At 36.8% G+C, this 14849-nt stretch overlaps 1 protein-coding gene across 1 annotated transcript in view; it reads right to left on the bottom strand.

The window, feature by feature from the left end:
- The window catches only part of SVEP1 (sushi, von Willebrand factor type A, EGF and pentraxin domain containing 1), a 207484-nt gene that overhangs the window by 41490 nt on the left and 151145 nt on the right, over positions 1-14849 (bottom strand). Inside the window, exons 34-37 of the mRNA XM_003810882.7 lie at positions 14668-14752; positions 13892-14083; positions 12347-12514; positions 1917-2589 (exon numbers count right to left, since the gene is read on the bottom strand). Of these exons, the coding sequence (XP_003810930.3) occupies positions 1917-2589; positions 12347-12514; positions 13892-14083; positions 14668-14752 (1118 nt within the window). The remainder of the gene's footprint in view (positions 1-1916; positions 2590-12346; positions 12515-13891; positions 14084-14667; positions 14753-14849) is intronic.

Raw genomic sequence — 14849 nt, 5'->3', positions numbered from 1 at the left:
GGCATGATGATTCATGCCTACAATCCCAGCACTTTGGGAGGCCGAGGCAGGAGGAACACTTGAGGTTAGGAGTTCAAGACCAGCCTGGCCAACATGGTGAAACCCGTACAAAAATTAGCTAGGCATGGTGGTATGTGCCTGTAATCCCAGCCATTTGGGAAGCTGAGGCAGGAGAATCACTTGAACCCAGGAGGCAGAGGTTGCAGTGAGCTGAGATTGTGCCACTGCACTCCAGCCTGGGAGACAGAGCAAGACTCTGTCTAAAGGGAAGAAAGAAAAGAAAGAAAAGAAAGAAAAAAAAATCAAATTAAGTAATCCCCACTGCAGAAATCTTTACTACAGTGTTGAGCCCATAACAAGTAAAAGATCAGTAATCTATATATTGATTGGTGAACTGAGGAGGCAACACTAAAAATGATAAATTACTCAGTTCAAAAAAACTTTCTGCCCAAAGAAATGCTAGTAAAGAAGCACATAAACAATTAACATGTATTTGTTAATGTTGTTAGATCATAAATAGTCAAATAAAATGTTTTTATGGGTATGTCTTAAGAATACTATCAAAATTTTGTTTATATTCTTAACATATTTCTTAAAATTACTGCTGTAACAATAGAAAATAAACAATATCCTATCTTTTAAAACAAAACATTAATATTCGTGATCTCAAAATTCAAACACATGTAATATAACAGGTCATAAACAAATAAACAAAATTACTCATTTTGTTTATGCATTGCTTGTGTGTCTCCCATGCATGTAAGCACCATGCCATTACACATCTAATCTGTGTTGTTAAATGCTAGGTCGCTGATTCTCAGAACTGTACCTGGTGCCAAGCAGGAGCTCTAGAAATATTTATTAAATTAATAAATGAACACCTCTCTACTTATACTCTATACCCTCTTCCAATTAATAAATGAACACCTCTCTACTTATACTCTATACCCTCTTCCAATGAAAAGCTACTAAATCTAAGCAAAAGCCTTAAATAAAAGGCTTTTACTGTTTTGTTATTTTGAATGTAAAGGAGAAAAGGTTGTACTGTGTATATATGTGGGTTTTAAAAAAGTGTTTAATTAGAATATGGTCAATTTCAAATGGCCCTTGATTTGGGGGAATAGATTCTCATTCTTATTTTCTTGGTAGGCTTATTGAGAAGACACACATTAGCGTGAAAGCAGGACATATTTGGGTTGGACTGAACTCTTTTGTCCATCACAGTGAAATTACCTTTAGGTTTACCAAAACAGAATTGTAAAAACTACATTATTTGGTTTATCCTATCTTTTGTCTAAGCATTTAAAATTATAATATATTTCTCTAGGTTCCATTTAGACCTTGCCTTCTATAAAATAAAGCATATATCCATCCTGAAAAACCTCTGTAAAACAAAATATTATATTAAAATTGGTTTATTCTAACTTCCTATTTAGGGCTAAGCTGTTGCCACAAAGCACTTGAAATGCCTATACACTAGTAAAATGCAGAAAGTTATATATTAAAGATTCATAATCATCTTCATTAATTTTTTTTCCAGTCTTCACTACCTGTAGATTTTAGCCATTTCTGTTTTTCAATAATTAATTTGTTCATTGCCCCACTTCTGAATAGTGGGTTCATCACAGTGGGCTGGCCCTGTAAGTGATGAAAGCCACAGACCATTTGCTAATTAGTCTCTTACCTCCAGAAAGTGATTCACAACCTTAGGCAGATGAATTAATTCATCAAGAGATGAATTAATTGTGAAAATGTTAAAAAGATTATCATGATTCTTCGTTAGTGATAATAGTAAATTCCAGTTTCCATGCCTTAGTGAACTTGGCAGTGTTTGGACTCAATTATTTGTTTTGTTTATTTATGTATTATGGGCCCTGTGACAAAAGCCATAGACCATTTGCTAATTGGTCTCTTACCTCCAGAAAGCCATTCTCAACCTTAGGTGGTTCACCACAAGATACCGGGTGGCACGTCGGTATAGGACTACTCCACTGCCCTGTGGCTTCGCAGGTGCTCTTCTTTTCCCCTTTGATGTAGAACCCCTTGTTGCAGCTGTAAGCCACCATGGCTCCAAAACTGTAGTTTGATCCACTTGCATAGCCATTCATGATGCTTGGTGGCTCTCCACACCGCACAGGGATGCACTGGATGGACATGGGGGAAGGGTTCCACTGCCCACCTCTCATACATTCAATCTTTGCTGAGGTGTTCAGTACAAAGCCTTCCATGCATTTAAAGCTCACAACTGAGCCAGCTGCAAATTTTGCTTTGCTCACAGATTCCAAGATGCTATAGGAAACCGATGGAGGTTTTTCACAGAAATGAGCTATACAACGGGGCATGTCTTGACCTTCTGGGGGTACCCACTTGCCCTGGGCATTGCAGAGAAGCTGGGAATTGTCTGCTAGGCTGTAACCATCAGAGCAGTAGTAGAATGCAATGTCTCCAAAGAGCCGATGGGCAGTCTCTGGAGAGGCGTGGTCCACAATGGGTGGCTCATCACAGGAGACAGCCAGGCACTGCTGGTCACTTCTACTCCACTTGCCGTCGGCCAGGCATTCAATGGTGTCAAGACCAGCAAGAGTATAGCTGTGAGGTTGGGAAGAAAGAAAGAATAACTAAGCATAATATTTGAGAAAAAGTGTTTGTGTCTTCTTCTATTTTTTAAATCTTTCCCACAATGACTTTAAATTTATCTTTAAAATAATATTTCCTCTTTGAATACTGAGCTTATTGATCAAATGACTTTCACTTGAGATATGTCAATACATTGTGATATTGTTTGTTCAGAAACATGTATTTAAATCTTCCCAACGACTTTATCTTTAAAATAACATTGACTTTTTGAATATTGAGCTTATTGATCAAATGACTTGCATTTGAGATATATCAATACATTGTGATATTAATATTTGCTCAGAAAGGGAAATGGATTTAAGATTTTTTTGCTACTTAAGGAACTCTAATAATTGCTATACATTTAAAAAATAAAATCAAGGAGTAAGCTGTATAGTGCTATTTGACTCACATATGGATTTCTATCTGCCTTTAGATGGTTTTAACTTGATTTTAGCATTTGTCTTTATTGTTTGTTCTTAAGCTACAATGTACAATGCCATATTTAGCCTACATATAGCTCATTGTTATGTACTGACACCTAGAGAACTTTAAAACAGTGATTATAATTTCAGTCTCCAATGTCTCCTAAACCTTTACCCCATGTGGCTAGAGTTGAAAGGTGTCAATTCAAGATGGATTAAAGACTTAAACGTTAAACCTAAAACCATAAAAACCCTAGAAGAAAACCTAGGCAATACCATTCAGGACATAGGCATGGGCAAGGACTTCATGTCTAAAACACCAAAAGCAATGGCAACGAAAGACAAAATTGACAAATGGGATCTAATTAAACTAAAGAGCTTCTGCACAGCAAAAGAAACTACCATCAGAGTGAACAGCCAACCTACAAAATGGGAGAAAATTTTCACAACCTACTCATCTGACAAAGGGCTAATATCCAGAATCTACAATGAACTTAAACAAATTTACAAGAAAAAAACAAACCCCATCAAAAAGTGGGCAAAGGACATGAACAGACACTTCTCAAAAGAAGACATTTATGCAGCCAAAAAACACATGAAAAAATGCTCATCATCACTGGCCATCAGAGGAATGCAAATCAAAACCACAATGAGATACCATCTCACACCAGTTAGAATGGCAATCATTAAAAAGTCAGGAAACAACAGGTGCTGGAAAGGATGTGGAGAAATAGGAACACTTTTACACTGTTGGTGGAACTGTAAACTAGTTCAACCATTGTGGAAGTCAGTGTGGCGATTCCTCAGGGATCTAGAACTAGAAATACCATTTGACCCAGCCATCCCATTACTGGGTATATACCCAAAGGACTATAAATCATGCTGCTATAAAGACACATGCACACGTATGTTTACTGCGGCACTATTCACAATAGCAAAGACTTGGAACCAACCCAAATGTCCAAAAATGATAGACTGGATTAAGAAAATGTGGCACATATACACCATGGAATACTATGCAGCCATAAAAAATGATGAGTTCATGTCCTTTGTAGGGACATGGATGAAATTGGAAATCATCATTCTCAGTAAACTATGGCAAGAACAAAAAACCAAACACCGCATATTCTCACTTACAGGTGGGAATTGAACAATGAGATCACATGGACACAGGAAGGGGAGCATCACACTCTGGGGACTGTTGTGGGGTGGGGGGAGGGGGGAGGGATAGCTTTGGGAGATATACCTAATGCTAGATGACGAGTTAGTGGGTGCAGCGCACCAGCATGGCACATGTATACATACGTAACTAACCTGCACAATGTGCACATGTACCCTAAAACTTAAAGTATAATAATAAAATAAAATAAAAGGTGTCTTCTGCATATGGCTCTGCTATTCAATCAGTATGAATAAATTTTTCTTAGTAATTCCCAGTCGTTATGCACAGATGTTGGCCCATATATAATGATGGATTGATGACTTACAAAAATCTAAAATTACTCTCAAGTGTTCTGTCAATGAGATAGAACAAAAGATTAGGATATGCAGTATTAGAATAATTATATTTGAGTCATGCTTATTTTCATCACTGATCTCTTACTGAACAGAAAATTGGTGGAGTTTTGAAAAAATCTCTAACACCTGATTAGCCTGTCATTTTGCTACTAATGAAGGGTAAGGGAAATAAAATAATTGAGTACCTAGTTTAATCCTGCTTAGATGTAATGATTTCTTCATTGTAAGAAAATAAAGTGAATGGTGGTTCAGACAGGCTTAGAAACTTGCCTGAAGACACACAGCTGTAAGCAGCAGAATTGGGATCAGAATTTGGTTGATCAGATTCCAACACCTACACCTTTTCCACAACACTGCTCTCTGTCTCTCTGTTTTGAAAGTGAAGAAGGTTAGATCATACTTTCTGGGTGTCCTGGGCAAACTGTACTGCAGTGTCACTAATACAAATTATTTGACCCACCCATTAGCAAAGATTAATTCATTAGTTATCAAATATTTCTCCTGAGATCTCTTTTAGTTTTATAAAGCATCAGCTATCATAGAGAGGTTGAAATTCCTTCATCCTAACTGGCAATATTTATGAAATCTATAAGAGACAGAGAAATCAGGAAAAAAATAACAGTGTATCAGCAGAGCTATATGCAGCCACCTTACCTAAGTTCACACATCATGCTATGGATGGAAGTGGTCTCAAAATGAATACTCAGACATTCCCAATAGTTGAGTACAGCCCCCATTTAGGGCCTGCTGCATTTCGTTGTTTTAGATAGGCTCAGTTCTTTGTACGAAGATCTGAACTTAGCTTGGAATAATAGCCTATCAATATCACAGTGATGCTTTAGAAGAACACATCTTAGGATAAACTGGCTGGAACAAATTTGCATTTTTCTGGAATCGTAACAAAAAATCCTTTGAAAATGGGCAGAATAATTTTCAGATGCAATTTGCAATGATTTGATTGACACACTGGGTAGAAGCTTACTAATGAGCATGTGCCTGGAGAGCTTTATGACAGAGCTCCCAAATGCATTATTAGCTCTTCTGTCTTAGCAAAAAAGCCTTAAAAGAGCAGCCTACTAGATATTTAAACAGCTGCAATTTAATAAGAACAACAGGAAGCATAAATCAGCATCAATAGTTATGTTTCAATCATAAAGATTTTTGTCTGAACATATCTAATAATTGCATTTAGAAGTTTATATTTGAGAAGAATCAAAAGGAAAAATTTAATTAGGATTTTAGGGTGGCAATAACCCTTTCTTCCCTCTGCGTTTCTCACCAAGGAGTATAAACATGAGCATGAAAAGGAAAATGAGAAACAAATGACCACTTACGTATTTGAGCAAACAACTGAAAACCCCCTACGTTTGAGGGTTTTGATAAAAGGTTTAAAAAAGATAAATGTTTTGATAAAAGATGAATTTGGAAGGCCAAGTTTAGGGTAGGACACAGAAATGAGACTTCTTGCTTCTTTCTTTCCCTGGCATTCATTATATCACTTAAGTCTCTTAAAGTCTCTGCATTTTTGTCCTAAGCTTAAGAGTGGATCTTGCCCTTATAATTCAAGGAAAGGCCAATGAAAAGCACAACACCAGTATAGGAGGAAAACTCGGTGAGACAGATGCAAAAATGTGTGTATGTACACATGGTAAGCATGTGGCTTATATAAGGCCCAGGAGGCTTACATTGTGTGCAGGGCAATGGTCTGCGCTAGGCAGCCCCAAGGGAGGAGACAGTTAAGAGCGACTGGAGAAGGAAATAAACTTTAATACTCTAATAAGGCCAACAGCATCTTGAGAAGTGGAAGAAGACGGTAAGACAGGTCATATTTTACAAAGGCCATGACTTGAACAGAGCGATGCCATCCTTGACTGGAACAAGACACAGGGCATGTAGACCTATGCCAATCAACTCCTTGGGGGAAATAAATAGAAAATAAGTAAAGAGAGATAAGATGAGTGCTGACTTCTTGTTCTGCTCTACAACAGTCTGAAAACCCTCCCTCTATAATACTTGATGAATTACAACACAAATTATTTTAAATGCATAGCTGAGCTGACAAGAAAGGAAATTTCCATGTGCCAGAAATGAAGAGGAAATTACAAACAGAAAAGTAAACTTGTGAATGGATGCTATGGTTGACCTTGGATTAGACAAAGAAGGGAAGTCAAGAGGATAGAAAATATAGCTTCGGAGTTAAAATAGCAATAGTGGAGTCTGTACCTCATGTGGATTGGAGTTTAGAATTTACACCATTCACTTTGTATGGAAAATCTTCAAATTGATAAATTAATGTAAAATTAGGTTCTTGGCTGGTGATACTCCCGAAACACCTGGTAGAAAAAAAAATCTACATACTCAGAAAATAAGGGGTTGCCATAGATAAAACAAGCCCTGTTTACTATAAGGGCACAATCTGAAATTATAACACACACAAACATGTTTTCCATCACAAATGGGTCGGCAGACAGAAAAAACTGCAAGGGTAGAGCACCAATAAGTGAGATAATAGAAAAAAAGCTCTAAAATATAAAAAATAGTATGAAATAAGTATGTTGAAATAAGGACAAAAGAAAGACTCAAAATTCTATTAAAAGTGACTATGAAAAAAATGTTTGACAAATAAATAGAAATTCTGGAAATAAAAATGTGGAACATAAAAATTAAAAACAATGGACATATTCAAAAACAGGCTACAGATATTAGAAGAAAAATCAGTGAACTGGAAGAAATATATGAGGAAATTATCCAAATGTAATAGGTTTTGAAAGAGATGAAAAGTGTGACAGATTAATTAACATGAAAAATAGAATGAAAAGGCCCAACATACATCTAGTAAGACATCCATAAAGATATAAAAGAGAAAGTGAGAAACAGAAAATATTTGCAGTGAAAATGACTGAGAATATTCTAAAATTGGTGAAAGATATAAATTCTCAGATGTAAGAAGTACAATGAGTCCCAAACAAGATGAATGACAATAAATACACCATAGTCATCTCATGGCGAAACACTAAAACAACAAAGACAAGTTTTTAAAAAGTAACCAAAGAGAAAACATATTACTTATACAGAAACAAGAATTTGACCAGAGTTTCTCAATTTCAGCACTACTGACATTGTGGACCAGATACTTCTTAGTTGTGGAGGACTGTTCTGTACATTGTAGGATATTTAGCATTTTTCCTAGATTCTAACTATTAGATGCTAGTAGCATCTCCCCCTCAGTTGTGACAACCAAAAATGTCTCCAGACATTGCCAGATGTCCTTGGAAGGCAATATTGTCCTTGATTGAGGATCACTAAATTAGACTCATAATGGAATTCTCAATAGCAACATTAGAATCATAAGGCAACGGAATAATAGCTTCAAAATACTTATGGAAAAATTGTCAATGTAGATTTGTATACTCAGCTAAACTACAATTCAAGAGCAAGGGCAAAATACTATTAGTTTCTGACAAAGACTGTGTAATTCATGACTCTTGCTGGAAAAGATGCAAAGAACATCTTCAGGAAGTAGAAACATGAAACTCAAATGGAAGGAGTGTGATGCAAAAAGAAATAGTGGTGAAAAAATTAATAGACATGTAAATAAATATACATAAGCAGTGACTGCATTTAAAAAATGACTGATTTGGAAAGCTGTAAGATAAAAGGGAAGTAAAAAGGTACATAGTGATAAGACATTTAAGATGGGAGTGCTGCCAGAAGTTAATGCTTTCTAAAGTCTTCAACTTGTTCAGGAAGAAGGCAGAAATATTAAGTATGATCCTAGGGTATGGAAAAATGTCTTAAGCCTGACAAAAAAAACCCCTAAAGGACTCTAAAGGAAACAACTGATAAATATGGCTATATTAAAATAAAAAATTCTATAACACAAGGCACCACAGAGTAAAAACGAAGCCACAGATAAGCAGGATATCTTTGCAACTCATGTAATAAAAAAGGGATTGGTTTCCTGAAAATATAAGTCAATATGAAAAACAAAATGGGAAAGAGACACAAACAATTCATCCCTAGAATAAGAAATATGCACTTCCAATAACCCTTTGGAAGGTTGTATACCCAGTTAAACTACAATTTGAGAAGTGTTTATAGTCTTAAAGTAATTTCTGGGAAGAAACAATGGGAAAACCTTAAACAATGATGAAATTGGAAAGAAGAATCAACTGTGATAAACACTATTGTAGGCAAAGTTATGGAGCTAGGGAAGCTATCTCACATATTATTGTTTAGAGTGTTAACTGGTATGGTCACTCCTGGGAGCATTTGGTACTATCTTGCAAAGTTAAAAATGTGCATCTTCCATGACTGGACAATTCCAACTCTTCGTGTCTAGGTCAGAGATGTTCTTTTACATGTGTGCCAGGAAACATGCAAGAATATTTACTTCAGCACTTGTATTCAAACAAAGTAAATAAATTAACCCTCTACCAGTAAGATGGTAATTTAGAGATAGCTCGTTCTGACAAGAAAATACTGTCTATCAGTGAAAATAAATTCAGTTGATTTACATGTATCGAGAGGGATAAACGTAAAAAAAGATAAGGTTAAGTGAAAAATCAAAGCTTCAAAAGGATGCTTAGAATATGAAGCAACAGATACGAAAATTAAAATATATAAATTAATAGGATATTTGTTTATGGGGGAATATGTATTTAATAAAGACAAATATCCATGTTTGTTACTTTGAGGAACATAGATGAGTGATGAGAATGGCTTCTAATTATATCTGTAATATTGTGTTTCTTTTATAAATAGAGATCTAAGGTAATGATGACAAGAATTTAACATGCACTTTTATTTCAGCAATGGATACATGGGTGATTTTAAATAGAGAGAATTTTATTTTTTGGCATTTTTGTTTTGTTTTGTTTTTAGACAGAGTTTCGCTCTTGTTGCCTAGGCTGGAGTGCAATGGCGCGATCTCAGCTCACTGCAACCTCCGCCTCCGAGGTTCAAGCAAGTCTCCCGCCTCAGCCTCCCGAGTAGCTGGGATTAGAGGCATGCACCACCACATCCAGCTAATTTTGTCTTTCTAGTGGAGACAGGGTTTCACCATGTTGGTCAGGCTGGTCTTGAACTCCTGACCTCAAGTGATCCACCTGCCTTGGCCTCCCAAAGTGTTGGGATTACAGGCGTGAGCCACCACGTCCAGCCTAATTTTTGCATTTCTATATATTTCAAATGTTTTGTTAAAAATTTGGCCAGAAGAAATGAACAAGAGAGAGGCTTTCCTTCCAGTCTGGCCACTTTCAGAGCACCCCTAAAAGGGCAAAATGCATATTAAAGGGGCATCATTTTTCTTCTCATCAAGAGTTTTAATTTCAGAAAAATAAAACTGTCTCCTAATAGTTATTTTTTTTTCCTTTCAGAAAAAGACTACACGTGGTAGTGATTTGGGACCATGTGTACTTCATATTAATTTGATTAGCTAGCTCAGATAGCTTCCCCATATATTATTGAAATGTCATCACTTTATATGCTAATAATGATACAGAAAACAATAAAGCCATATTTACATCATACTTCATATATATAACACACTTTTATAAAAATGGTCTCATACCCTTTAACAATTACATAATTTAGATGGGCAGATCTGATTCAATCTTTTCAATGACAGAAAAAGTTTCCACAGACTATGATCTTGCATAGAACAAACGGGCCTGTAAGAGAATGTGGCCCAACACCTTCATGTCTTAGCTATAAAGTGGGAATAATATTTCTTCTGCCAAACTCCATCTTTGTAGAAGGAAGTACATGAGATGATTCACATAGAATTCCTCTAAATAAAAAATCCTCTTCAAATGAATAGATTTTTTAATCATTTTCATAATTGTCTTAATTGATTCTTTAAATCACTTTTAGATAAACGTTAGGCAGACATAAAACTCATCTTACTATATCTTCTAAGTGAACAATTTGTGAAGATGTGTATGATTTGTGAAGACAAGAGGAAAAGGTATAAGGAAAAGGTATAAATCTGTACATGTAGCATCATCTTTAATATTCAAAAATACATGCAAAGACAAAATTCTAGGAAGAAATGAAGTAAAATATTACCAATATTTGTCTTTGGGTAATAAAATCATGGGTGACTTTTAAATATAGATTTTGTATTTTCTAGTTTTATATGGTGATCATGCATTACTTTTTAAATCAGAAAAAGCCCCAGCAATAGTCAATATCTAGATATTGCTTGGAACATGTATATTTGCTAAGATTTCACAAACATTTAAATGACTAATTTTAAATAGTCCTATCAGTTCATTAGGGGTAGTTCTTATGTGAGTGAGTCCACAGGGGATAGATGGGACCATCAAAAGCCATTCCTGCATTGACATTTTAATATTAAAGATTCCTTGTTCACTTAAGAAGATGTTAAGATTTGGGCTTCAGTTATTTATGCAAGTCTTTAACTCTTATTATCTTTTCGCAAGAAAATATTGTTGCCACCTGCTGGCAGTCATGTATTAGTGGAATGGTTTTCTATTCCTGTGAAGTAAAATCCAACTTCCATGAAAATACAGAAACTGCACCAATCATCATAATAATGGCTAAGTTTGTTGGGTTCATTGATTTTTTTTTTCTGGTTAGGCCATGTATTATATCATTGTATTTCTCACAATATCCATAAGTATGAACTCATTTTATGCAGGAAGACCATCAAGGCAGAGAGGTCACACTATTTCCCTAAGGCCCCACAGTTAGTGAACAACAGAGTTGAGATACAAATCCAGAAAATGGCAACTTTTCTGCTGTGTCAGCTTGTGAAGAACAACTGTAGTAAATCTGGAGTGTGAAAGCCCTATTGATGAAAATATTTATTGAGGATGCATACAGAAAAAACAATGATTGCAATGAAATGCAACTCAGATGACCTGAGATTTAGCCACCCCTCCATACTTTATTGGCTGCATTGAGACCCTAAACTGATCATCCCAAAGGGAGTCTTTCCCTTCTCTGTCCCTCACAGGGCTTTTGCGAAGATCAAATGAGACAATGAGTCTGAAAGCCCTTCGTAATTTGTTTCCTGGTTTCCAAAGATGATCTCTGAATTAAATAAGATCCTTAGAAATGTAAAAACCTGAACTTTATTATCTTTTTTCCTCCCTGTAGATATGTCATCTTTATGTTATGACTTAAGTCTTGCCTTTGGTTTGGCAGAATATAAATACACGAACGCCCACTTAAAGGTACTTTTTGCATCTTAGTAGTACAATATAAGGCTGGGTGCAGTGGCTCATGTCTGTAATCTCAGGCTGAGGCGGGTGGGTCACCTGAGGTCAGGAGTTCAAGACTAGCCTGGGCAACATGGAAACCCTGTCTCTACTAAAAATACAAAAAGTAGCCGGGTGTGGTGGCAGGCGCCTGTAGTCCCAGCTACTTGGGAGGCTGAGGCATGAGAATTGCTTGCACCTGGGAGGTGGAGATTGCAGTAAGCCAAGTTCGTACCAATGCACTCCAGCCTGGGCAAGGTGATAGAGCAAGACTCTGTCTCAAAAAAAAAAAAAAAGTATAATATGAAGATATTTTTTCACTGCATTTCCCAATGTCCATTATTGAGGGTCTAATTTGATATACTACTCAAATTCCAGGAAAATATTATTTCCACAGGAGAATATACTCCGTCTCTGCAGGTAGGAAATAAAAGCATAAGGCTCTCTTTGTCTTTGGCTGCCAGGAAATTAAATTTCGTGTCCAATGGAGCCCATCTCTGCAGTCAGGAGCATCCACTTCCCTGGCTCTCAATGATCCTTTCCTTCACAGGCTCTACTCACCCTTCTTTGCAAGTGTAAGTGACGGTGTTCCTGAAAGTGAAGTTATTCCCCGTAATGACAGCATCTTTGATGGCAGGTGGTTCTCCACAGAAGACGAGGTGACAGGCAGGTGGCGCTCTGTCCCAGATGCCAGAAGCCGTGCATTCAATAATGGAAGGGCCCTGTAAGCTGCAGGAAAGAATGATGTTACTCTTTCATTGGCTATGGATTTGCTGCTATGGAGATAAAACAGGAAGAACTCTGGAGAAAATAAGGGACATTTGAGGAATTTGAGTACACAAAAATAGCATTTCTTCATATTAGATTGCTTTATATGAAAGCAAGAGAAATCTAAACAAGCTATATACCATTTGAAACAATGAATGGGTGAAAACAATATAACAACAGTAATCACTTGGTGCATAGTAAAATATTGAATCCGCTTATGGGCAGTGGTGTAAGGCACTCCAGACCTGTGAAGAGCAGATTACTTGGATGAGAAGGGGTTCATTAGACTGGTTAGAATCCAGCAGGAAGAAAGACACTCACCTAAGTAGCCAGGAAATCAGGGCAACTAAGGTCAAAGGGAACTGTCCAGGCCATGAGCCTGGGCATTTGAACCATGCTGCCCCTGACTCTGACCTCTGGTATTCCTTTGACTTAAACCTCACATCCCTATGCCATGGCTTATCTGCCTTTCTTCTCAACTTGATTCTGATAGCATGCTTTAATTCACTCCACTGTCTCTTCACTCGATCTGTTCCACTTCAGATCCTGTTGATCATGTTTCTGATAACAGTCTGACTTTCTCCATTGTCCCCTCTGTTTAAACACACACACACACACACACACACCATTAGTTAATCTCCTACAGTGTTAAGAACCTAGCCCCTTATCTTGACATGCTTTTTCATAACATTCCATGCAATGTTGAGTACGTTTGGTAAGCTGTTTATAAAGAAATCCATCACAAAAGCATTTATCGGGTATTCTGTTTATGCTTCATAAACTATTTTTGCTTTCATGTTTAAAGTCTGAATGCTTACAGCAATTGAACTAGGACTCTCAGAGTCATAGTTAGATAGAATATTTCCTTGGGCATTTACCATTAGCTAGGTAGGCCTCGGGAAGCATACAGATTTGAGAACATCCTCATATTTATAAGTTTGTTTTTAGAGTCAGCCAGTCACGTACAAATGAAACCTATTGAGTAAAGAATACAGGCACGGTGGCTCACACCTGTAATTCCAGCACTTTGGGAGGTTGAGGCAGGTGGATTGCTTGAGCTCAAGAGTTCGAGACTAGTCTGGGCAAAATGGCGAAACCCCCATCTGTACAAAATACAAAAATTAGCTGGGCATAGTGACGCACACCTGTAGTCCCTGCACTCAGGAGGCTGAAGTGGGAGGATCGCTTGAGCCTGGGAGGCAGAGATTGCAGTGAGCTGAGATTGCGCCACTGCACTATAGCCTGAGTGTCACAGTGAGACCATGTCTCAAAAAAATTAAAATAGGGAGCGAGTAACACAGTATTGTAGAAAGCTTGGTTGGTGTCTACAAATGTTACCTGTATCCTGTATCGCATGAATATGATGCAGTAGAAAGGTAGGTAAGCCCACTCAAAATATATTTTCCATTATTTATATTTTCCGGACTAGAACACGTCACTGGTTCACACACAGGAGGGGAATGACTCCAAGAACTGTTAGCAAGACAGGATGATTCTTTATCACCGGCCAGAGTATATCCTTTATTACACCTAAAGAAGATAGAGGAAAATTACAGGATATAATTTGCTTTATTTTGCATGCCTTTATCTGTGCCAAAAACCTCTAAAAATATTAAGAATTTATACATATTGGAAAAGTTGATTTTTTTTCCTACTGAAATAATGCTTTTAAATTAATTTTTTTTTCAAGATTGAATACTGTATATCTTCCCCATAGGGAAGTAGGACAGATTTAAGAATTTGGCTTGCCTTCAATTTGTGTCATGGATTAGTAACTACAAACAGGGAATCCTTGGCTTAAGAGTGGTGTGGTCTAGTCTGTTTCTGAGACATCAAGAGTATTCATTAGCTAGGAGCATCCACTCTCAGGGTGCCTCAAGGGGGCACTGGAGGTAATGATAGATTATTGGTCAGGGGATTTAAGGATTCTAGATATAACTACCATTAAATTATTGGATTAAGATTTGTTCACACTACGTATCATTCGATTAATTACATATTAATTCAAAAATGTCCTCTGGAATTATTTTCCCACCCCCTTTCTTTCAGTGTTATATCACTACCAGTATGCCATCAACATCTTCTACAATATAGTTTTAATCTTAGATACTTACCTATATGTCACTTTGCTGCCAAAAGTAAATGCTAACTCCTCAATGCAACCATTTTCTGGAATAGCCGGTTTACCACATGAAACAGCTTAACAAAGGAAAAACAAACACGTGACTTTTTTGAGACTGTGTGCAAAAATCTTTGAAATTTCAAGGGGCAGCTCAATATCTTTTTTTGTTTGTTT

This window comes from Pan paniscus, chromosome 11 (assembly GCF_029289425.2).
Source record: "Pan paniscus chromosome 11, NHGRI_mPanPan1-v2.0_pri, whole genome shotgun sequence".
Taxonomy (NCBI): domain Eukaryota; kingdom Metazoa; phylum Chordata; class Mammalia; order Primates; family Hominidae; genus Pan; species Pan paniscus.
The sequence above is the reverse complement of the archived record's forward strand: the minus strand, read 5'-3'. Positions and strand labels throughout refer to the sequence as shown.